This window comes from Squalius cephalus (assembly GCF_949319135.1).
Source record: "Squalius cephalus genome assembly, chromosome: 25".
Lineage (NCBI taxonomy): Eukaryota > Metazoa > Chordata > Actinopteri > Cypriniformes > Leuciscidae > Squalius > Squalius cephalus.
This window is the reverse complement of record NC_137146.1, coordinates 26,326,911-26,352,328: the sequence shown is the minus strand read 5'-3', so window position 1 is coordinate 26,352,328 and position 25,418 is coordinate 26,326,911. Positions and strand designations below refer to the sequence as shown.

The 25,418-nt window shown below is 37.1% G+C and overlaps 1 protein-coding gene across 5 annotated transcripts in view; it reads left to right on the top strand.

Moving 5' to 3' along the window:
- pfkpa (phosphofructokinase, platelet a) overlaps positions 1-24,437 on the top strand; it is a 31,473-nt gene extending 7,036 nt beyond the window's left edge. Inside the window, exons 4-23 of one of the 5 annotated variants that reach the window (XM_079863437.1) lie at positions 462-651; positions 909-1,074; positions 1,189-1,233; positions 1,375-1,483; positions 4,314-4,409; positions 5,733-5,825; positions 6,370-6,495; positions 6,965-7,029; positions 8,027-8,096; positions 9,782-9,928; positions 12,952-13,022; positions 13,140-13,227; positions 14,384-14,536; positions 17,987-18,139; positions 19,164-19,328; positions 19,523-19,584; positions 20,964-21,075; positions 21,892-21,991; positions 23,322-23,427; positions 23,514-24,193. In XM_079863437.1, the coding sequence (XP_079719563.1) occupies positions 462-651; positions 909-1,074; positions 1,189-1,233; positions 1,375-1,483; positions 4,314-4,409; positions 5,733-5,825; positions 6,370-6,495; positions 6,965-7,029; positions 8,027-8,096; positions 9,782-9,928; positions 12,952-13,022; positions 13,140-13,227; positions 14,384-14,536; positions 17,987-18,139; positions 19,164-19,328; positions 19,523-19,584; positions 20,964-21,075; positions 21,892-21,991; positions 23,322-23,427; positions 23,514-23,670 (2,274 nt within the window). In that variant the 3' untranslated portion in view covers positions 23,671-24,193. Of the gene's footprint in view, positions 1-461; positions 652-908; positions 1,075-1,188; positions 1,234-1,374; positions 1,484-1,969; positions 2,066-4,313; positions 4,410-5,732; positions 5,826-6,369; positions 6,496-6,964; positions 7,030-8,026; positions 8,097-9,781; positions 9,929-12,951; positions 13,023-13,139; positions 13,228-14,383; positions 14,537-17,986; positions 18,140-19,163; positions 19,329-19,522; positions 19,585-20,963; positions 21,076-21,891; positions 21,992-23,321; positions 23,428-23,513 lie in introns of all 5 variants that reach the window. The other 4 variants (XM_079863434.1, XM_079863433.1, XM_079863436.1 and 1 more) reach the window with 4 other exon arrangements.
- Positions 24,438-25,418: the final 981 nt, after the last annotated feature.

The window sequence follows — 25,418 nt, the reverse complement described above, 5'->3', positions numbered from 1 at the left end:
TGGTGTCATGCTGTAATGATGTGATTGCTTGTAGATTGCATGTAAAGGACCTTTATTACTGGGGTTTCATTACTGAACTAGATATTTATAATTTTGACTCATCCCTATTCTTAAAAACAAATGTTTAAAGACTGAAATGTGAGATTTATCATTTTATACAAGTTTTTGGCTTTGTCAAAACCTGTATTATTTCAATTTTTTATTGTTACAATCATCATATTTACAGTCATTTTACAGTTTAGGATGTTACCCTGGACAATGCCCTGCACCTTACCCATAATGGTATTCATTTTATTTGCGTAAGTCTTAAAAAGCCCTGCTGTGGTTACCATTTTTAAGGAGAAACTGACATCTTTAAACGTCACAGGGTGCTCTGACCATTCAGCAAACACCAAGTAATGGGCCAATACCTTTTCAATCTCATTTTTACAATGTTAAGATTTTGTGTGATTGTGTTTCAGGGTGGCACTGTTATCGGCAGCGCACGATGCAAAGATTTCCGCACGCACGAGGGTCGTCTGAAGGCGGCTCATAACCTGGTGAAAAGGGGCATCACCAACCTGTGCGTGATTGGAGGAGACGGCAGTTTGACCGGGGCCAATCTCTTCAGAGAGGAGTGGAGCGGCCTGCTGGCAGAGCTGGTCCAGCAAAGTATGAGCTGCAGACACAATAGAAATACAATTAGTATTTTGAGGGTGTTGTTTATTTCACATAAAAAGCGTTCTAGCTATCTTTAGCTTGAAGTTATCTGAAATATTGGTTAAGAACTATTTAATTAGGCTTAAATTAGCCAAAAAAATAAAAATCAAACAGACTGATATGCAAATAATAATACAAACATATTATCTAGAATTTGATCTTATGAGCTTTCATGTTGCATTTTTTGTTGTTGTTATTTTTTATTATAGATCTGATTGATGAGGAGGCGGCTCAGAAATACTCTGCTCTTCACATTGTGGGCATGGTGGGCTCTATTGACAATGACTTCTGTGGCACCGACATGACAATAGGAACAGACTCAGCCCTCCACAGAATCATTGAGGTGGTGGATGCAATCATGACTACAGCTCAGAGGTACTTCAACAGTCCGTAACCAAGCAGAAAAAGTTTCCAGTTGTGCAAGTTGTTTCTTGTGAACAAATATGCCAATTCACATTTATTGGCTAATCATTTTTTTGTGGTTTACAGTCACCAGAGGACATTTGTGCTGGAGGTGATGGGCAGGCATTGTGGGTAAGATTAGCACAATCCATTTTGCCCTGGATTTGTTCAAAACATATTATTGGCATGATTTTTAGGTTTAACGGTGAAATGATGCTGTCTACTGTCAAATCAGACACTGTTTTCTATATCTGTATGCGCTTGTGTATGAAGCTATCTGGCATTGGTGAGTGCCCTGGCATGTGGAGCTGACTGGGTGTTGATTCCTGAAATGCCCCCTGAGGATGGCTGGGAAGAGAAAATGTGTCAAAAACTCTCTGCGGTAAAACAAAAATACATAATTCCTCACTAAATCTACATGCAGCACACATGCTATACTTCTTATGTTATTAGTGCTCACACTTTCTTTCAGATTTATTCTTACTAGTTTTTCAGCTGAAAAATCATCAAAACCATTAAAGTATGCTTGTGGTTGTACACAGTTTTGGGGAAGTAAATCTAAAACTGTTGCTTATTAAATAAATTAGATGAACTACAGTGAAGCTTCACTCATGATAAAGTAGAATGTTCAATGAAATGTATAGCTTTCCATCACTACTTGCTAGAGACGTAGCTTATGAAAATAGTCATACTACTTGCATTAGACACACTACTAAAAAATTGGTTATACATACACATTTATAGTTTAAAAAAGGTATTTATTCCAGAGTCTTCTGTGTACAATGAATTCATTTTCCACTTCCTGAATTTATTCTACTGTTTGTAACATGCATATGATTTTGTGGAACAAATGTGTTCACTGCCCCAGACTCGATCCAGAGGTTCAAGGTTGAACATAATCATAGTCGCTGAAGGAGCCATTGACAGACATGGAAAAGCTATTACTTCTAGTATAGTCAAGGATGTGAGTACTGGATGTTTTCAAAGGGAGAGAGCAAAAATCTGGAATCCTCTAGATCTGCAGTTGCCCATCTCCAGTAAAACTCCAAAACGACCGTAAGACTTGTTGCAAAAACATGCTACAAATTCTACCACATGCCACACGATGTACAAGGGCTTTCACACTGACAGCACAAATCATTCTTTTTCAATAAGATCTGGCAATTTGAGGCATCATAATCGACAAAGATCTTTGGCAAAGTGGCGAAGTGTTTAGCACAACTGCCTAAAGCATTTGAAAACCACAGTCCACTAGTCTTGCTGGCCTTGACCAAAAGTACAGTGACTTGGAAACTTTGACCACAGCACAGCGACTTCAGTCAAAAGTACACCATCATTATACGAACAGTGACTTGGTGTCCTCAACTGACAGTGATCAACAGTATATTAACCTCAAGACTTCGCCCAACAGCATAACCAAGTGAAGTCTGCAAACAACAAAAACCTTGACCAACAAAAACCTTGACCAACAAAAAGTAAAGATCCAACAAAATAGTGACTTTAAGGCATTGACTAACAACACAGACACTTGGGGTCCTATCTTACACCCGGAGCAATGCACCGCCAAGTGCGACGCAAGTGTTTTTTGCTAGTTTCAGTCCGACGCAGTTATCATTTTCACGTCCTGCGCCACGCTGTTTAAATAGCAAATGCATTTGCGCCCATTTGTGTGCCCATGGACGTGCTGGTCTGAAAACGAGGTGTGTAACAGAAATTAGAAACAACAGAAATAGATTGTGCCATTGACCAACTGAAACCTGGTCTAATGTCAAGTCGCAATATTTTTTTTTTTTTATGTGGAGGGTCCACAATGCGCGTACACTCTGCTTGGATTACAATGTAAAGGATTATTATGGTGTACATAAAGATATGGTGGAATCCGGCTTGTCTGCTTGTGGGCTTTAACCTTGCGCACGAGCAGATCCGTTTGCGCTCTGGAGACAGCTTCGGTCTTTCCACTATCAAATTCCGTCATGTAAATAGTGAATCTGCCATGGCGCGAGCGCAACTGGCATTTAAAGGGAATGGGAGATGAGACTCAAATTAGTTTAATGCACGTAAATCCCAAAACACACCCATTACTCATTATGAGAATAGGGACAACCCTTTTAGACCACGCACCTGGTTAAACTAGCAAAAGTGGATTTGGACACGCCCTAAGTGTACTTGCGCCGTGCGCTTTAGACCATGCGCTTAGATCATTAAAATAGGGCCCTTGGAGACATCGGACAACAAAATAATTACTTGTAGACATTGACCAAAAGTGTAGCGACTTGGTGACCATGATCAACAGTACAGCAACTTCTCAATCAACAGTATAGCTACTTTAAAACCTTGTCCAACAGCACAGCTACTTTAGGTCATCGAACAACAATATGGTGATTTGTAGACATTGACCAACAGTACAGCAACTTGCCAACCAACCGTATAGTGACTTAAAGATCTTGAACAGCAGTACAGCCACCTGTAGTCCTTGACCAGCAGTACCATCAGCTGACCATCAGCATTGGCGACCTCAACCAAAAATACAGCAACTTGGTGAACAATTCCAGACCTTGACCAACAACACAGCCATGTGGTGACCTCGGCCAAAAGTATAGCAACTTGGAAACCTCAACCAACAGAATGTGAACAATGAATTGGTTACCTTAATCTACAGTAACTACAGCAACTTGCTGACCAATAGTATATTGACTTTAAGACCTTGACCAACTGCACAGCCATTTGAGGACCTCGAACAACAGTATAGCGACTTGGTGACCATGTTCAACAGTACAGCAACTGCTTGACCAACAGCACATCGACTTTGGGACATTGAACAACAATATAGCAACTTGTGGACATTGACCAACAGTACAGCAATTTGCCGCCCAACCATGAACTTAAAGACCTTGAACAGCAGAACAGCCATTTGGAGTCCTGGACCAAAAGTACAGCGACTTGGCGAACAATTGAATTGAATTGCTGTTAGAAAGAATGCACCTTAACTGGGTCGTGTGGTGTATTGGTTAAAGATCTGGGTAGGTAATCTTGCAAGGAGCAAGCCACTCTCGTTACTTTGAGCAACTTGAGCAAAAGTTACTTCATTAGAAATGGTGTTTCAGTAAGTGGCTATTTACTTCATGGGCCACTTCTGCAGCCTCAATTCCAGCTTTTTGACTCTCTCCCGTTGTTTTTGTCATCAGTTTGTGACCTGTCTCTTACCCTCATAGAAACGAGCAGGAATGAAAAGGCTGAATATCATAATAGTAGCTGAAGGTGCGATTGATCGTAACAACCAGCCCATTACCTCAGAACATGTAAAGAATGTAAGTACATGGTGTATAGAGATCCAGCTCCTGCATTGATCCCTGACCTCTCTGAGCTCTGTGTGTGCTCCCTCTCTGGCTTTGTCCTGTGTGGTTTGCTTAAACACACACACACTCTTTTCTGGTAAGGCACATGTGGTCATCTCGAACATAACCAGCTATGGCTATCCTCTACTTAACTACTGCACGGCATCAGTGTCTTGAATGCCACCCAAAGCAGGAGCATGCACGTTTTCTAGTTCAGTCTTATCTGTTCTTTTCTTTACAATAATTTGTGTTACAAGAAACATTAGGTAAGCGTCACTATTAGCATTGCTCATACTTTATTTTTTTAAAAACCTCTAACCCTAAATTTTAAACTTCATTGCATATATCGTCCCACTTTATTTGTGCAACTGACATGAATGATACACTTGCAACAAAAAATAAATAAGTTAAACTTTCCAGAATACCATAAACTACTGTGCATGTGTGGGAGCCTAAGCCTTTATCATGGGACAAAATATCATAGAAATATGTGAATTTTCTTCAGACAGACAATGTAAGAATCTAGTTTTAGTCATGCTTGTGGAAACATTTATGTTTTCTTTGTTCAGGTTATTCATAGTGAAAGGAAGTACGTTTCCTCACTGAAAAAGGTCCTGCGGGAGTTGAATTATTTACAATGTTTAGCACCATCTCTAATGCTAACCGCTAAAATATGGGTTCTAATGTACTGACTAGCATGGGACGCTGTTTTGATTTCACCAATTAATGCTAAATCTCTTAATCTGCATGTGTGTTGCAGCTTTCTTGTGAATCTTTCTGCTAAACGCATGTACTACTATGACTGGTTTGTGTATTCTGTGCTTGTACTTAGGTTTATCATTAAATGACTTTATACTGTTATAAAGGAGATGTTACAGGTTAATGCAGCTCTTTTAAATCCAATGAAAGTGGACGGTGACCTGGGGCCGTCTAACTTTTAAAAAGACAGAAGCATTATAAAAGAGGTCCACACGACTCATGGACAATATTAAACTGTGATCTGTTCTTAACAAAGCTAAGTTAAAATCTTAAGCTGGAAAAGAGCAGCTTGAACATTGATGCTATGAATAACTCAGTTTTGGGTTAATATATATATTTTACTGTAAGATTTATAAAAATTATGAAGACATGTTGTACTGAAAATTCAAAATGCTCATAGACATTTGCTTTATTTGGAATTAAATGTTATCTTGCGTGATGGACAAGAAGTTTTGTTGACAAAATATGACCTAAAACCTCTAAATTCCCTTGATTCCTATAATTCAGGTTTAAATCTTCTTTATTCCCTTTTTCCAGCTGGTGGTTCAGTGTCTGGGCTTCGACACGCGTGTGACCATCCTGGGCCACGTCCAGAGAGGAGGGACCCCCTCAGCATTTGACAGGATTCTGGTGAGAAACTCTCAGGGATAAAAACAGGCTTACATTCATTACATAAACAGATCTCATGTCCACACACTGCAATTGCTCTGCTGTTCTAAAGTGCACTCTGGGGAACTGAGGAAAAAAATAATGCCGGAAAAGATAGACAGCTTCTTTCCTAAGTGGTCCATTTATTTTCAACATTATGTTTATGTGCATATTATGTGGCATGCTGTCGATTAACACAAACAACACTTACAGTAGGAAAAGTATAATAACCCTTGGATTCAACATGCATAAATTGGTTCTTGAATAAGCAACAGCAATAGACAAACACAGTCTGCTTAAACAAATATCACACACAAAAACAAATATTTCCTATTGACTATCTTTATTGAACATATTAAGTAAGCATTCTCAGTGCTGGGTGGAAAACATACAGTATGTACATCCCTAGGGTGATTTAAAATGGTGTTTTCTGTCATATGAAACTATTTCTATGCATAAAGTGAAGATTGCATTAGAGCACGCTAAAGCACTACAGATTGCATTGCTGTTTTGTGTTTGTTGTCAGGCCAGTCGCATGGGTGTGGAGGCGGTTCTGGCGCTGCTTGAGACCACTGCAAACACGCCAGCATGCGTGGTGTCTCTGTGTGGGAACCAGTCTGTGCGGCTGCCCCTCATGGAGTGTGTGCAGATGGTAAGGCTTGGACAGATGCCACGTCGGGTTTAGTGCTGTGATAATAAAGATCCACGCTCATGCAGTTCAGCAGAGGAATGAGAGCATTGCATTACTGCCGCTCTCATGAATCATTCTGGCATTTGCATTCCTATGAGCTGAATTTAATTATATTTATTTGCATTTAAATATTTAATAACATGTCATTGTATAATTAAATAAAAATTATAATTAAATAAAAATAAAATTATATCTTTTTTCATTTAAAAAAATATAATTAAATAAAATGTGTCTGGACAGGTTGATTTACATTAATGAAATATGTGCTTAATTGAAATTGACATTTTCACATTCTTTGTGGAAAATATATTTTTTTCTTTCGATGTTGATATGAAATATGACCCAGAGAGTGTTTCCAACAAATCAATTCAACCCAACATAATACATGTCATAATATCATTATAATGGAAGTGCTTTTTCTGTCTTGTAGACTCAGCAGGTGCAGAAGGCCATGGATGAGAAAAGATTTGAGGAGGCGGTGCGGCTACGTGGCAGGTGCGTTTGCTACATTTAGTTTGAAACTTTGCTACTTTTAGTATCTTGACTCTACAGGTGAAACTCGAAAAATTAGAATATCGAGCAAAAGTTCATTTATTTCAGTGATTCAACTTAATAGGTGAAACTAATAGATTATATAGACTCATTACATGCAAAGTGAGATATTTCAAGCCTTTATTTGTTATAATTTTGATGGTTATGGCTTACATCTTCTGAAAACCCCAAAAATATTCATAAGCTGTAAGCCATAATCATCAAAATTATAACAAATAAAGGCTTGAAATATCTCACTTTGCATGTAATGAGTCTATATAATCTATTAGTTTCACCTATTAATTTGAATCACTGAAATAAATGAACTTTTGCACGATATTCAAATTTTTCGAGTTTCACCTGTAGTTTAACTCTGACTGCGAGTAGCATGTACACTACTTTTAAAAAGTTTCGGGTTGGTACGATTTTTTAAAGATTTTATGAAAGCATAGTCTTGTGCTCACCAAGACTGCATTTATTTGATCAAAAATACAGTGAAACAGTAATATCGTGAAATATTATCACAGTGTAAAATAACGGTTTTCTATTTTAATATATTTTAAAGTGTAATTTATTCCTATGATCAAAGCTGAATTTTCAGCATCATTACTCCAGTCTTCAGTGTCACATTATCCTTCAGAAATCATTCTAATATGCTGATTTGATGCTCAAGAAACATTTATTATCAATGTTGAAAACCGTTAAAGTTTTTACGGAAACTGTGATAACAATTCTTTCAGGATTATTTGATGAATAGACAACATTTATTCAAAATAGATTTTTGTTTGTAACAATGTAAAAGTCACTTTTGATCAATTTAATGTATCCTCTAAAAAAATGTTTTACTGACCCCAAATTTCTGAATGGTAGTGTGTACATTGTATTCATTTTAAGCATAACTACAAATATAACTCTTAAATCTTATTAAATATAAGAATAACATGTTTGTGTGTAAATGCAGGAGCTTTGAGAACAACCTGAGGACGTACAAACTGCTGGCTCACCGCAAACCAGAGTCTGAACTTCCACACGTGAGTGTCGCATCCTGAGAGGACGCCGTGTTTGTTTTACCCTGGTGATCTTTGACTCCATCTCAACACAACAACACCTCTGTTGACTGACATTAGCATGCTGTTGGGTCAAACTTAGCTATTCTCAACCCTCAGTACATGACAGAATTCCAACCCTAACAGATGTTTCCAGTGGAAACCAAGATTAATTATTCCTGTCACACATCCTGTGTGAATATTTCTGCTTGTGGATAGTTATTTTTAGCTCTATTCTCTAGCTAATATTATCTCAATGCCACAATATCCTTAAAGGGCACATTTTTTTGTAGCATTTATTTTTAGTGATCTAATTGATCGGAATCATAATTTTCAGTGGATGATAAAACTGAGAAAAAAACAACAACATGGATTCATATTAAGTAAAGCAAGCTATATTTAGAGACCAGAATATCATATGAGTTTTGTAATGGACTCTTTTGAATTGGGCAATCTCCCAGAACACCCTAGGAACTACATAGCAATGCCCTGACAACCATCCATGATACACTAGCATCATGGTGGCAACAATAAAATAAAATAATTATAAATAATAGAAATAATTAAATCCCATGATTCCAGACGTTTCAATAACTGATTTTTCTTCAAGGTTTACTCTTGTTATTACCAATGGATTTTACTTTTTTTTTATTATTATTACAAATAGCAATTTCTCAACAATTTATTTCAAGGAAAATATGTTTGAGCTTGACATAACTAGAAAAAAAAATATTATTTAAAAAAATTATATATTTTAATTTGTTCCATGAAGACATTTACATGACTTTTCCAGGTCTAGATATCACACTTTTAAAATTTCCTGCAGGTTTTCCAAGACCATGAAAACCCATTTGGAAAGAGTGTACAAGCAAAACCATTGGATTTTGAACATGGCTTCATCCAATTTTCAGATTTCTGCTTTAGAAATGCATGCAAACTAGTGCATATTTAAATAGATAATGCCTCATTTGCATATACTGTATAATCATGACATAAAAAAAAAGTTTAATAGTCTTGCCTTTAAATAAGAATCTTAAGAAGCCGTTTTAACTTACTTTAAAGATTGTCTTTTCTTATTTGAAATAATTGTAAGCTACTTTGGGGAAGTGTTTATAAGCGCTGATGCTTAGTATATTTTCTGTTGCTTTTCTAAAAGCCTTGCGTAGAGAACAGAAGTCTTGAATGGAAAAGCTGCCACAACACAGTCAGAAAAGTCAAAAGGGCCGCTTGTCCTGAAGTGTTTAGTCAATAATCATTCTCTGGTGCTCCGGGCTGTGTGTCGAGTAAACCAGAGACCAAATTACCCTGCACCCACTGGAATAGAAAACAGATTGATGAATGCCAACGGCTGGTTGGAAACATTGTTAAATTCCTAATAGGCATTGAGTGGTAAAAACAAAAACATGAGGATGATCAAGAAGCACAAGTCCACAAATATATAGACATACCTGCTAGTTATATAAATGAATATGGCAATTTTAGTTTGCTATTAACATCAGCCCACATATATCCAACAGGACGCTTGCTGTATTTATTATAGACAACTGAACATAAGTCAATAATTTAGCTGAAGCCTCGTACTAGCAAATGCTCGAGAAATGACCTAAATGTAATTTATTGACGTATTTGTCAGCGTAATAAGCGATGTTATGTCTTCTTCCCCCATTCAGAGCAATTATAACGTGGCTGTGTTGAACGTGGGCGCCCCCGCGGCGGGCATGAACGCAGCCGTGCGCTCGGCTGTCAGAGTGGGCATCTCCGAGGGACACAAAATGTTTGCTGTCAGTGACGGTTTTGAGGGATTCTATAAGGGACAGGTAAATACATATTTACTTTTACATTCCAGTGTTTAAGGATCATCCAGTAGGATTTAAACGCAATGGTTTATAGGAGCCATTCTGTAGAGACACAAAGAAACACAAACAGTCTTTACATATGAACAAAATCTTGTCCCTCTTGGACCCCAAGGCTGTTTATAATGCCAAAGGCCAAATTTGTTTTTTAAATGTATATATAATATTAAAAAAGCTTTATTGCAGACACAGGTCCATATAACACATCATACAGTACAAAAAGGAGTTACAAAATATACATAAAAATTTTATATAAAATGTATATAATAAAATGTAGAGGTTAAATAGTAGGATGGAGGATAAAAACCTAGATCCTTTAGCATTTTTTTTAAAGGAGAATATGGTATTATATAGTGTGTATTATAAAATATTTGATATAATTACTAAGTTGTTTAGGGTATGCTAGTTTTATTAGGCTACATATCTTTAAACATTTGTTGCTTTAGATACACTACCATTTAAAAGTTTGTGGTCAATGTGTTTTTTTGTTTGTATTTTATTATTATTATTATTATCAAGGATGCATTCAATTTATCAAAAATGACAGTAAAATATTAAACAGAATGACTTTTCAACATTGATAAAAAAAAAAAAAATTGAGCAGGAAATCAGGATCATGTGACGCTGAAGAAGTAATGATGCTAAAAGTTCAGCTTTTATATCACTGGATTAAATTACATTTTAAAATATATAAATATTTAAAATGTTTTTACTGTATTTTTGCAGCCAAATAAATGCAGCTTTGATGAGCATTTGAGACTTCTTTCAAAACATTAAACAAATGTTACCGATCACAAACTTTTTAATGGTAGTATTCATGTTTTCATACGGCATTCAAGTTTTGTTGTGTGCACATTTTCCACATATTAACATCAAGTTTAAAAGAAAAGCTTCCTTTATATAGGCCACATATACAAACATGAACACAAACACTGTATTTACACTCACATCCAGTTTCTGGTCATTGTATTGCTTCAGTAATAGCATTAAGAGCAGACGGTACGTTAACACAAGTAGGCGTTGATAACAGCACAGACTGCAGTGTCCACACCTCCAGCCCTGCACTGCTGCTCTTTGCTCTGACGAAGAACACGACGGGATTAACATAAACCAATTTACCACTGTAGTACCACTGTGTACTGATAGGGGGCGATGCGTAATCCCATTAGCCTTATGCCGAGAGCTGTTGGAGGAATGGAGATAAACACAGAGCAACTAATTTCATTACATGGGCTGGGCCCTGGTGTAGATAAAGACATGATCCACTAATCGTCTTATTGAACAAACGTAAGGAGGATTACAAACTTGGGTAGAGTAAGCAGTGCCTCGTCAAATCCACATGTGTTATTATCAATGGCTTCAAAATGAATGTTTTTTAACATCTACTAACATTTTCGAGTTCGTATTTTCTGCACTGCCCTGCAACATCGAGTTATTTTTTGCTTAGAGAAGTCTCATCCATGCCTGATCTCCATTGTGATCTCTTCAGCCAGTCTAATCCAATAAACCAGTGAATTTAGAAAGCACATGAGTGGTGATCGCATTTATCCCATTTGCATTTCCATTTGAAAAACTACATTAAAAAAAAAAAAAGGCAGGGATGGGCAATGGATCCTGGATTGTCTTGGAGAGTTTAGCTCCAACCTCTAATAAAATACTCCCCAGTATTCATCTTGTCTTGCTGCATTAATTCATCTTTAATGCAGCAAGAAAGAAGCTGAAAAGAGGTAGATCTTTAAGTTCTGTTGCTATCAAACTAGCTGCAATTTAGCAAAATGTTGCTTACCTCCAGTTCGTGTTGCGAAATGGATAAACCATATTACCCACGTCTTCCAAGCCATACCTGCGTGTACATATACACCGACGCCTCTTTATAATTTACTTGTTTCACTTTTAACTTCCACTTTGTTTACTCATTTTATTTAATATTAACTTAATATTATTATCACGGGAAAAGTGAACCGCTGTCCATCATTTGGCACTTGGTGATTGTTAGAAAAATGTTACAACAATATTGGAAGTTTTTCCATTTTAAACCATGAAGACGAGTCTGTGAATATCACATAAGCAATGTGCAAACTTTGTGTGAGAGTTATGCCGGTGAAGAAGTCTCAAACCCCAGTCAATTATTCACCTCGGAAAATAAAAGTAAAAACTGACGAGCTTTTGGCACATATTCTCTCAGAGACAACGAGAGATAAATCCTACTTCAGCATGCTGATAACGGTATATAACTGGCTTTTCCCTTAATTTATTGGCCCATATACGTAGTGAAAAAATGAGAAGAGAAATATTTTGTGTTAAGTAAATAAAGCTGCTCTTAATTTTCATTAATGACTGATTATTGCGGTGTTCAGACATATTATAGACTGTTAAAACTTTGAATTATAGGCCTATAACTCATTGTATAATCGACCTAGATGTTTTTAAATAATTTTTAACGATGAGTAAGCATCTTTTATTATCCTCGCAGTGTGTCGGTTTTGCCGTGATGCGCTATGAAATTATTGCGGGGCAAATGAATTGTAATATCAATTTAATAATAAAAGTAGGCCTACCCTAATAATAATAATTTAATGCATAAATTGGAAATGCTAAATCCTCTTGATATCGATAGGCTAGCTGATGCTTTTGATGATATCTCTGGTCTGGAAACACGATATCATGGTCTATTGTGCATATTTCACGTATAGTGTGAGCAGTCAAGCCAAAGCTCGATGAAACGGACCTTATAGTGTGAGCACATAAATCGTTTTCAAACGTTTGCATTTTCAGGCCCACAAAACACCATTGTCGAGGAAATAAACAGCCAAAACACAAAAAGTTTTCCGTTTTTGGTGGAAAATGGTGTTGTGTTAACGACCCCTCAGAGGATAGCTACCATGTACATAACTAAGCTGCTCACTCGCATTTTGAAGTTTTAATGTACCCTTATATGTAAATGTTGGTCCAACTCATATTTGATCCACTCTGCTCTCTTTTCTCAGATAAAAGAGGTCAAATGGGCAGATGTAGGTGGATGGACGGGCCAGGGTGGATCCCTCCTGGGAACTAAACGGTATTTATCCCATATACAACGTTTATATTGCCTGCAGATTTCAGTAATACAGTCGATTTTTAATGTAATGTGCTGTGTTGTGCTTAGTGCTTCTCTACAATGTTTTTAAATTTGCAGAACGCTTCCTGCAAAGTACATTGAAAAAATTGCAGAACAGATGCGGAAGTATAACATCAATGCGTTGTTAGTGATCGGAGGATTTGAGGTATGTTTTCCAGCCTGAAATTTAGTAATTTTGATGTTTTATCTTACATTTAGTGTGTTGACAGGGTGGTCATTTTAATGAATGATTAAAAAAGTTATGTGCTTTACTGTTAATATTTTGTTTAATTATTATAAGGTAGATTTTACATTATTTTTGTATTTATATTATTTAAAATATAGTCACATAAATAGTATTAAATCATTAGCAATAAAACAAATTCTTTATATTTTTTATATTTATTTTAAATTTAAATATTTTGTTTATATATATATATATATATTATTTTTAATTATAATTATTTAAATTTGTATACATATATATCCCCTTGCTCATCACCCCCAATTTTGGCAAGTGCTGCATACATGAAATGCCCAAAATAAAAAGGTTACTGCTCATAAGTAATTCTGAATAGAAACATAACACACATACATTTAGAAAGCCAACCCTTGAGAGTTTATAGTTCAAGACTCAAAATTAACCAGACTGTTATTAATATTGAGATATATAAGCTCAAACATATTTTGAACTAAAATAATCTGGGATCACCAGTGATCCCTGTCAGGTAAGGGGATATATATTATTAACTTTTATTTCTCAATTTAAAACGTCCATGACTAAGTTTTGTTAAGTTGCCTGCCCTCTCCATCATGTTTTCCTATGTAGCATCACCTAAAGCTTACTCAACTTCCTGTGCTCCTCTTCTTTTCATAATGAACATCCAAAATCATTGAAGAATGAGGTGATAATCACATTCTTAGCAGGCACTGGTTATCTTTCAGCTGTTGGAAATGTAACATTCACACAGCTGAGATGACAAATGACGCCATTAAAGACTGAACAATAACCTTCAATTGCAGAATAGCTCACCTGCTTTTCCAAAGTCATTTCATGCTGCTGAGTTCAGGCTCATCTTCTCTCTTTCTATACAGAAATCATCAGGATGTGTGTATGTATTTTAAACAAGTGTTTCTATCTGAAGTGTGTGTATGGAGTGGATCCTCTGTCTCATGCTCTCCGTCGTGATGGCCATGGCTTTCCACTCGGTTCCTCCCCAATCTTGCCTCGTCTTTCTCTCTCATTCTTTGTCTGTCTCCTCATTCCATCCCCATTCCCAGCACCGGTAGCGGTTCACTAAATCCCCGGCTCTGCCCTGCAGGCCTACCTGGGGATCATGGAGTTGTTAGCAGCCCGCGGGATTTATGAGGAGTTGTGTGTGCCAATGGTCATGGTGCCGGCCACCGTCTCCAACAATGTGCCCGGCTCAGACCTCAGCATTGGCGCAGACACGGCTCTGAACGCTATCACTGATGTAAGTGAGGCTGGGGGACGCCACCCACCAGCCAATCACATCAGAGGCTCTGTCTTCTCTTTACAAGCCAATCACAGAGGCTCCGCCTTATGTTTATCAGCCAATTACATCAGTCTAGGTTAGCAGCAGCAGTGCTTTCCGTAACCTAAAGGTGCGGTCACATTTACCGCCAATCGGCGACTTTTCACTGACAAAATCTAGTCAGTTCAACAGGAATTCTACGCAATCTCTAATGTTGTGTGAGGTTGAACAAGACAACAGAAAGCTGCTTGGTTTGAAAGTGACTTCTGTGTGTGCTTAGCTTCATACATCACTACACCACTTTTGACAGTATTTTGCTATTGTGACCGCAACTTTAGGCAGCTCCCATTTCAAAACAGGATTGTGTATGAAGGCACCTCCTAAGGGAACTGGTTTCATACAGGCCGTAATGCCATGTCTAATGATCTAAAATAATAAATTCATGTGAGCTTTAGACAGTTTAGCGACTGCAGTGCTCATTTGTGAGTCAATGTGAGAAAATTTGACATTTATAAGAGAAAACATCTATGCTGCCTTCAAAGCAACCACATGAAGGCATCTTAGTAGACAGTATGTTACAAAATTAATGATTTAATTCATTACTTTAACAAGCATGCGAGCCAAAATTAAATCATGCTAGTTACTGATCGGCTAGCTTATGACAGGCAATTAAGAACAGAAAGATGAATCTCACAAAGAAATGTCATATTTTAGCTTAAATTTCATTACACCAAATATTAATATATATATATATATACCAAATAAGATGATCTGGACATTTTTGTGAGATTTATCCTGAAACATTTCTACACTAACCCTCAATGTTTTGGCTGATAAACGCAAAGGCGAGTCGTTAGCTAACAGGTAAGTGGTGATGACATGATGGCGGCATGTTTTGAGCTCTGCTTTTTTGTGGTTGTCATGTGACTGAGCCTGTGCTGTGCTATGATCACACTGCATTAAGTCGTCATAACAGATCGCTGACCCTAGCTAACGCAGGCTGATCTGGAATCTGTCTGCATAGTTTCATAGTTAAAGGTTTAAATGAACACAAGCCTTAGAAAAGCACAGGCCGCTGCAAACTAACTTTTTTCATTTAAGAAATAGTTCAGCTAAAAATTATTTGTCATTTATTCACCCTCTTGTCCTTACAAAGTCATCTTTCTCTTGTCTGTGTAACTCAAATGCAAAGGTATTTTAAAGATATATTGGATTTTACCTTGTTCTTTTTCATACGATTATTATTTTTTAAATAATTGAATGGGCCTAGGGAAATCAAGTTTGCAAAATGACTCCAAAAAAGCACTATACAAGTAATCCTTGTGACTTACGGCTCTGCACAAGAATTGTATAGTGCGTATGATACTTTTGAACTGAGAATCCCCGCACATGACAGGTAAAAAATATCATGGCCATGAATTAAGAATTTGTTCCCTTGACCAGTGTTGGGGACATTTACTTTTAAAAGTAATGCATTACTATGCTTTAAAGGGGTCATGAACTATAATGTTTCCTATGATGTACTTACAATGTTAGTATGATTTTTTTTCCACACATTTTTTTCATAATTTAGAAATAAAAGATATTTTTGCTGCCCTGATTTTAGCCTGATTTGAATGCTCTGTTTGAAGGGGCGTGTCTACTGTGGGACTTCAGTCTAAACGCCCACTGCTGTGATTGGCTAACATATGAAATAAGTATTACATGTGGAGCTCCCTCGAAAACTTTTAGCACATTTTTACTATTACAGCTCTCAAGATTAACTAATCGAGGAGAGTGTTGGTTATAGCATTATATTTAGATCTATAGCATTATATTTAGATCATGGCATGAAACGTTGCAGTGATGAGCATGTAGCCAATTGTTGAGCGCATGAATGCAGTGATCTCGTCTTTGCAACTCGACTTCTGCAGACTGACGAATGCTTTCATCATAACCAACAGTACATAGACAATGTAAATAAGAGATTTGTTGATTTTTAACCAAAGAGTATAGATAAAAGGGACTTTGTAATAATGGGAGTATTGGCGAGAGTCCAGAACTCACTGATAAACTCGCTCTGTTTGATTGACAGCTCCAGCGATTGCAAAAGGGAACGTTCTTTGATCGCTCTCTATATATAATTTAATCACAGTTTAAATAACAGATTATTTTCATCCTACTAATTGAAACAATTTGAAGTTGACCATTTAGTCATTGGTTTGATTTACTGACACATAGACAAAGAACATCTGACTGTACATGAATCGTTACATATCAGAAATCACTGGTCACAGATCAGGCATTATAATTAAGGCTACGTTTACACGTGGCCGGCTATTTTCAAAAATAACATTGTGCACACATATCAGTTTTCAGAAAAGTGTTCGTTTACACAAACCCATGTATATATGCCGTCAAGAGCATGCCAAACCTGTAGGTGTCAGTTAGCCCACGTTAGCCAATCAGAATCCCGAAAATAGCAACAACAGCAACGAATCACTTCCTCTTTCTCTTTTGAACAAGGTTTGAAGAATTCTCCGTTTGCGTGTAAACGAAGTGGACAAATGAAGGGAAATGTCTCAGTTTTTCAAAATAAACATGTACATGTAAACGGGACCTAAAACTGTTACTTGCATCAATACTGTCAAGTCCATATCATAAAAAAGTCTGTTTCCAAGACTGCGCCGAAATTGCGACTGATTTACCAAAGAATCCACTGTGAAATGTGCTGAATGCAAATAAATAATGCTAAACTGAGACATTCACATGAGACATAATTTTAACCATGTGTTATTGGCGTCAAACCTTGTGTTATACGTTTTGGCATGCCATGTTTGAAGATTTTCAGCAAATTTTGGCTTAAATTTGTTAGTTCCTCCTCACACAAAGTTATTGCATGACTTCAGAAGAGTTTAAATATAGTGCACAATTCATATATCAACCTGGAAAACATTGTGGTTTTTGTTTTATGGAAAAAATAGCAATAATGGCATGAGGGTGAGTAAATAACGACAGAATTTTCAGTTTTGAGAGAACTATCCCTTAAATATACTGATACTTAAGTATGCAAATAGATGTAAGAAAGAAGACCAGTCACAATTCAGTATGCAGATGTAGCGAAGGCATCATTACTGTACATTTTGAATGTTGATGTGTGGACTGGATCATATTGCTGCTTCTAAAGTATGTTCAGAATACCTGCCGTCCCGCTTCAGTGTCTTGCCACATGACCTACCCCGTGTGCATGTGAGTGCAAAAGTCGATCCCATCCCATCTGTACTCCCTTCCTCTTCCCTTCAACTCCCAATCGGAAGCCATGGCGGCCATCACACGGTGGGTGTACGATCAACAGGGTTCGCTCCTGCACCAGTACTCCCTCTGCTGGTCTAACGTGTGCATTGTCCTGTCCCCTGTGGTCCCCTGCTGTGTTGTGCTGACCTGCCAAAGGCATTAGAGTGTCTGCTGCAGCTGAATGAGGCTCGGTCCCACTATGAGGAGTTTTGCATCCCGCTCTGTATGCTGCCTGCAACCATTAGTAACAATGTTCCCGGCACTGACCTTAGTATCGGGGCAGATACGGCCCTCAATGCCATTGTGGAGGTAAGAAAAAAAAAAACTCCTTCCTGTCTGCAAAGGGGTCGTTCTTAGGAAACATTAGTGTCATATTACTTTTGGAAGTTATATAATTATACATTTTCAATGTCACATTTTGGGGTTGAAATTGCTAAATGTCTAATAAAGGTGTTAGCTTGCAAATATCAAATACTTACAGTCAGTACTCTAGTGCTTAATATTATTATATATTTCCATAACAGAGTTGAACTAGAGTTGTCCTGAAAAGACCAAAAGAGGATTGAAATGCTGATAAAGATGTGGCTCATGCTTTATTTGAGTCATGTGGTACAAAAAAAAAAAGAAAAAAAAGAAATGATGATGTTACTCAGCTAATTATAATGTCAGCAAATAAATTCTACTGTTTTATAGAATTATTATTATAAGTTACATTTTTTGTTCTACTGATAAAAATAAGGGCATGCAAATTGGCTGATATTCCAATGAAAAACTAACATTTACAGTAAGAATGTAAGTTATTTTACATTACACAATAAACAAGGCTAAAATATATTGTGACTGATTTAATTATAGCACTAGTAAATGTGCACACAAATGGAGTTTCCTAAGAATGACTCAAAGATATTCAGTAATAAAATAATTAATTTTTTGGAATAACAAATTTTATGTTATTTAGAGTTAAGTGTGAGGAGTGTTATTGTGTATCATAAATAGTTTTTTTATCAGGAATGTGCTTCATAAGGTCATGTACAGTAAGTGCTCTTAAGCTCATAAAAGCCCATTTAGTGTAGTTTGCCAAAAGCTCTCTGTAAATACAAAATAATTATTCTTGGCTTAGATTTACATGAAAAGTAAATATTATGTTTCCAAACTGATTTTTTATCGTGATAGTTACTAAGGAAAGACATTTTAAGGTATGTTTTCGACAAGTTGTTGCATGGCATGCCATGTGTCTGGAATGTCAGAGATTCAGCTGGCTGGAGCAATATCTGATGCATTGCTCTACAAGATACAACATGACTAAATGTGTGTGTGTGTGTGTGTGTGTCAGACATGTGACCGTATCAAGCAGTCCGCCAGTGGTACGAAGCACCGTGTGTTCATCATCGAGACGATGGGGGGGTACTGTGGTTATCTGGCCAGTGTCGGTGGTCTAGCGGCTGGAGCAGATGCTGCATACATCTATGAGGAACCGTTTGACATCAGAGACCTGCAGGTTACCAGCACACACACGCTGTTAAACCGCTAGTGTCCTAGTAATAAAATAAATTACGTAACAGGATTCATAGATAATTACATACATAGTTATATAAACTTTGACTCAGTGCCAAGTTTAGTGCACTTCTTAAACAATTAACATGAGTGCCATCTGTTGGTTAAATGAAGGAACTGCTTTTCTCTTTCCTTCAGTCGAATGTAGAGCACTTGACAGAGAAAATGAAGACCAGCATTCAGAGAGGACTAATCCTGAGGTATCTATCTATCTAATGAAACAACCTATACCAAAATGTATTTAAAATACATGTATTTCATACTAAGTATACTACAATTCATTAACATATTTACTGACATATCTCTTGATACTTACTGATATAAAAATTTGAATTAAACCTGATTTGGAGCTCTTCTTTATTGCACAATGCACATTTCATAATATTAAAGGGGTGGTTGATTGTGATTTGACTTTTCTAACTTTAGTTAGTATGTAATGTTGCTGTTTGAGCATAAACAACATCTGCAAAGTTACAACACTCAAAGTTCAAAGCAAAGGGAGATATTTGCTTTTAAAGAAATCACTTTTTAAGGACTACAACAAACGGCTGGTAGAGACTACACCACATTCCTCCTGGGTTAGTGATATCACCAACCCTAAAATTTACATAAACCCCGCCCCCTGAACACGATTTATAGATTATCATGACAGAATATGCTAATCAATGACTAGAAGATAACTACACATCAGCATAAATTCATCAACTAACCATTCAGAAATGTTCTGTTGCTTCTACATGTTGTCACTTCTTCTTGAGTCTCTCCATCATTGTCTGAATCCGGTCTGAACATAAAAGGCTAAAAGTTTTAGAAATTTTCAGTGCATGTCTGTGTGAGGTAAAAGGACACAAGCTGTTGTAGCTCCGCCCCCTGTGCCGGGAGCAGCAGCTCATTTGCATTTAAAGGGACAGACACAAAAACTGTGCGTTTTTGCTCACCCTCAAAAAATTACAATTTAACATGCTATATAAAAATATCTATGGGGTATTTTGAGCTAAAACTTCACATACACACTCTGGGGACATCAAAGACTTATTTTGCATCTTGTGAAAAGGGCATTATACCACCCCTTTAAGCCTGAAATGTGTTTTAATATCACTATGAGTAAGGATAGTATGATCTTTGTATAATATCAGTCTTTAAATGCAAGATATTTAAAGTGTACCTAAAGTACATTAAGTACTTACAATAGTTCCACTTTAGCATAATCAAATATTCTTAAGTATATCTTAAGTTGGACCTATCTATCTATCTATCTATCTATCTATCTATCTATCTATCTATCTATCTATCTATCTATCTATCTATCTATCTATCTATCTATCTATCTATCTATCTATCTATCTATCTGTCTATCTATCTGTCTATCTGTCGATGTATCTATCTGGCTGTCTGTGTGTCTTTCTGTATATCATGCAGCACAGAATCTGTGTGTCTTCATTCCCTCGTGTTTCATCTCCTCTCAGCTCAGATGAGAGTATTTTGGGTCAGTGTGATTGAGATGTGTGAGCAGAGCCTCAGGCGTCACAACACACACTCCTCACTCAGCCGGTTTGTGTGTGTGCTTGTGTTCGTGCAGGAATGAGAACAGTAATGAGAACTACACCACAGACTTCATCTATCAGCTCTACTCTGAGGAAGGCCGGGGAGTGTTTGACTGCAGGAAGAATGTTCTGGGTCACATGCAGCAGGTACTGCACACAAATCAAAATTCTGTCAGTAATTACTCTCCCTCATGTTGTTCCAACCCCGTAAGGCTTTCGTTCATCTACTGGACACAAATTAAGATATTTGATTAAATCTGAGAGGCTTCTAAGGGATCGAAACTTGCCGGCCCAGAAAAGTTATTAAAGACATTGTTAAAATAGTCCAAGTGACTACAGTGGCTCAAACTTAAGTTTATCAAGCGATGAGAATTATTTTTGTGCGCAAAAAAACAACAAAAATAACAACTTTTATTCAACTATTCATTTTCTTCTGTGTTTCTCTGAGTGAGTTCACGTAGTGTAACAGCGCAGCGCTTCTGGGTTCTTGGCCTGCAAGTTTCGATCCCATAGAAGCCTATGGAGGAGTGAGACAGTGAGACAGCTCTCAGATTTAATCAAATATCTTAATTTGTGTTCTGAAGATGAACGAAAGTCTTACGGGGTTGGAACAACATGAGGGAGAGTAATTACTGACAGAATTTTCATTTTTGGGTGAACTAACCCTTTAACTCCAGTCTCATGAATCAGTATTCTGGAGCAGACAAAACCTGTACGGTTTTCTTTTGCCTGCTAATTCAAGTGAGCGAGCAAGAGTATTATCATTGCTTAATACAAGGACAGCTTTAACACTTTTGTCACAAACAGTTTAGATCATACTTGTGCTGGATAACTGCATTTATACAGCAAGATTGCTTCTGTGTGCATGGAATACCTGGCCTATAGGATAAATAAGTTAATATAAAATACTATTTATATACAATATAAATGAATTAATATGTGTATATATTTTTTTTTCACTAGGGTGGTGCTCCTTCTCCATTTGACCGTAACTTTGGGACCAAAATCGCTGCCAAGGCCATGCAGTGGATCACCAAGAAACTGAATGAAAGCTACAGACAAGGTAGAAATGACAACAGTTATGAGTCATGTGGATAATGAAGCAAACTTCAAAAATCAGTAGAATTCAATCACCACTTGTCCTTCTTGTTGACCTGTGCTGTTGTACACAAGGCACTCAGTAACCGTCATATTGTTAGTGTAATCATAATTGCACACAAACACCACAGATGTGGCATAGTACTCAACAGAGTCCTTGACCTTCATTTACTTGATTTTGAAATGATACTGTAGAGTCGCTGCATTTTTTTCAGCTAGTTATGTGTGTGTGTGTGTGTGTGTGTGTTTGTGTGTGTGTTTACTTCTTTTGCTGTGCCTGTGGATGAATAAAGATGAAGGTAAACATTTGAATTTTGTTCAGTCTGATTTGGTGACCTCAGTGAAAGACTGTCCTTCAGGGTATTGGTGCAATATCGTGGTTAAGCTTTAGTGTAATTGTAAAATATTAACTCTAAAGTTATATTCAAGTCTATATGGAAGCTTGTTTCCGCCACGGAATACACAAAATAAAAAGATAATTGCGACTTTTTATTTCACAATTCAAATTCGAATATGAGGGGGGAAAATCTGACATTTTATCTCACATTTCAGATTTTTTTTTCTTTTAACTACAAGTTAATATCTCACAATTCTAACGTTTTTTTCCCCCAGAATTTTTACGTATAATAAGCTTGCAATTGCAAGAAAGTCAAATATGTGACAGAATTGACTTTTCTCTCTCGCAATTACGAGTTTATATTTCACAATTATGAGAAAATGTCAGAATTGTGAAATATAAACTTGATAAAAACTCACAATTACCTTTTTTATTTTTTATTCCGTGGCAGAAACAAGCTTCCATAAGTTTTTTTTTTTTTTTTTTTTTGTGGATTTGTAATATATTTCCATTTATAGATTTTTTTTTTTTTTTTTTTTTTATTTATTGCAAATAGACCAGGCCAGTTTATTGTGAATGTTTGAATATAAATCATGCATGTATTTGTATTTATTGATATAATGCAGTTATTGTCATATGCAAACTGACACACCATATCAGAATCGTTTTAACTCTTTCCCTGCCAGCGGTTTTGTATTTTTTATTTTTTTTTAAGTTGCCAGTCAGCACCAACATTTTTGATCATTTAAACAAAACTTTCGTGGCCCCCAGAATATTTAGAAAATCTGAAGATCCGGAGAATAGCGCCCCCTACCGTATAACAGTGAAAACAAGGATTTGCAGAAAATTCCGTCAACGGCAGGGAACGAGTTAACACTTCCTGCAGAAATGCTTCACGGTCTAATGACGAGACAGTGATGTTGTAAGCCCGTGTTAAACCCGTGTGTGTTTTCCGTAGGGAGAGTGTTTGCTAACACAGAGGACTCGGCCTGTTTGCTGGGCATGCGGCGTCGCGCTATGGTTTTCCAGCCTGTGGTTCAGCTGAAAGATGAGACTGACTTTGTGTATGTTCACACCACAGTTCTTCCATAAACCAGATCATTTATGTTTCAAAATGAATAAGATCTGACCTTCTGTTCTGTGTGTTCAGTCACAGAATCCCTAAGGAACAGTGGTGGCTGAAGTTACGTCCACTCATGAAGATCCTAGCCAAGTACAAGACCAGCTACGACGTGTCGGACTCAGGCCAGCTGGAACACGTGGCCCTGAACCGACCCAGAGAGTCTGAGGTCTCGGCTGCCATTTAAACTCATCCAAATCACGGCGGCGTTCAAAGGCCACGCTTTAGACGAGCCCGTCTGTCCTGCGAGCGCTGTCGTCGACACTTTTGTCCTCCGGCCCGCTTTCTTTTTTTGTTTCCTTTTTTTTGTTGTGTCATCGCTGTGTTGGAAAAATGTCACCCTTTGTTATTTTCCAGAAATCAGTGTTAATCGTAGGAGAGTGTAAGACGCTGTGCAGTTTGGTTTGACTGATTTATTCCCTCTCACTCCTGTCGCTGTGCTTCGAGCGACGGCCTCGCTGTCACCCCGCCATGTCTGCAATAGTGTTACGCTTCAAAGCACATTTCTCTCTCTGAAGTTCTCAGAAAGAAGGAAGAATTCCACTTTCCGGTGTCAAGCGCTGTATGCGGTGAAGGCCACATTGCTAGAGCACCGTTTGATGTTTGAATGTATTGCATCATCAAGTGTTAACATTTGCCTGACCAATAAAGACCACAATCACTATGTGTGAAAATCAATGTCTGCTGTTTGACTTTACACATTAACACACTTGCCATGAACATATACCCTGTTTTTTTATTTTTTACTTGCGTCATGTGCCATTGAGTACCATGTAATGAATACTGTGCACAATTGTTAAAAGATTGCAATCTCGATTCAAACACCCTCATGATCTCATTGGTAAATGACAACGATTCGCCTGTGTCTATGCTTTAAATAACAATTGTATCAATTACATCGTTATGCCACCAGGGGGGGCGACAAGTGACTGTTAAAAAATGCATTTGACATTGAATCATTCGTTCAAGAGATTTGTTCAAAAACGTTGATTTCATCCCGTAATGAAACAAGTGAAGTATTTATGAGTGAGTCATTGAATCATTCATTCATTCATTAAAAAAATATATATATATATATATACATGGCAGGTTTTACACATAAAGTCTGTATATTTCTTTAGGTCTGGACTGGCAGTTCACTTCGCTTGGCGTTCCTCTAATGGCTTCCAATAGCTTCTTAAAGGGATAGTTAACTTTGAAATAAAATTTTGGTATGTTTTAGTTTATCTCAAGGGCATCCAAGATGTAGGTGTCTTTTTTTCCACCGTAGTTTCAATTATGATATTTTTAGGTCAAACTGTTCTTGTCTGTCAGTCATATAATGCAGGTCTGTGGTCACTGCTCAGGTTTATACATTTGTTAACATTATAATGACATATTTGTCAAATAAAAAGTAAGAGTTGTTGTTAGTCTCTTATTAGTCTGATTAACCAATAATAAAATAGCACATTATACAGACACTTCGATATTTAATGCTTTAAGATGATTTGTTAATTGCACATTGATTACACATTTATATAACATTTGCACTTGGTTTGTAAAAGGTGTTTTATGCCTGTTTGGGTTTTAAGTTGTGAGTTTTCGTTGCGTTTACACCGTTTTGACCAGCATGTGGCGGTTCATGTGCTTCAAAACGGGATCATTTTGCGACGCAATTGATTTAATTGATTCAAAGTTTTGAAAAGCTTTGTTTCTCCCATCACTACCATGGCATTTGAAAATGGCAATATTTCTGTACAGTGGTGCGATGCTGACAGAAAATTCACAGGGGCTTGGAGCAAAATTGACTTAACATTAAAATGTCGAGGCTGCTCTCACTGGGGCTCTGTTTCCTTTTTTCTACACTCTCTGAAAGAAAGTGACCTTCAATGGCCAGTTTCCAACAATATAGCCAATCATTACTGATATAGCTATAATGGCATCATCAAACGAGGA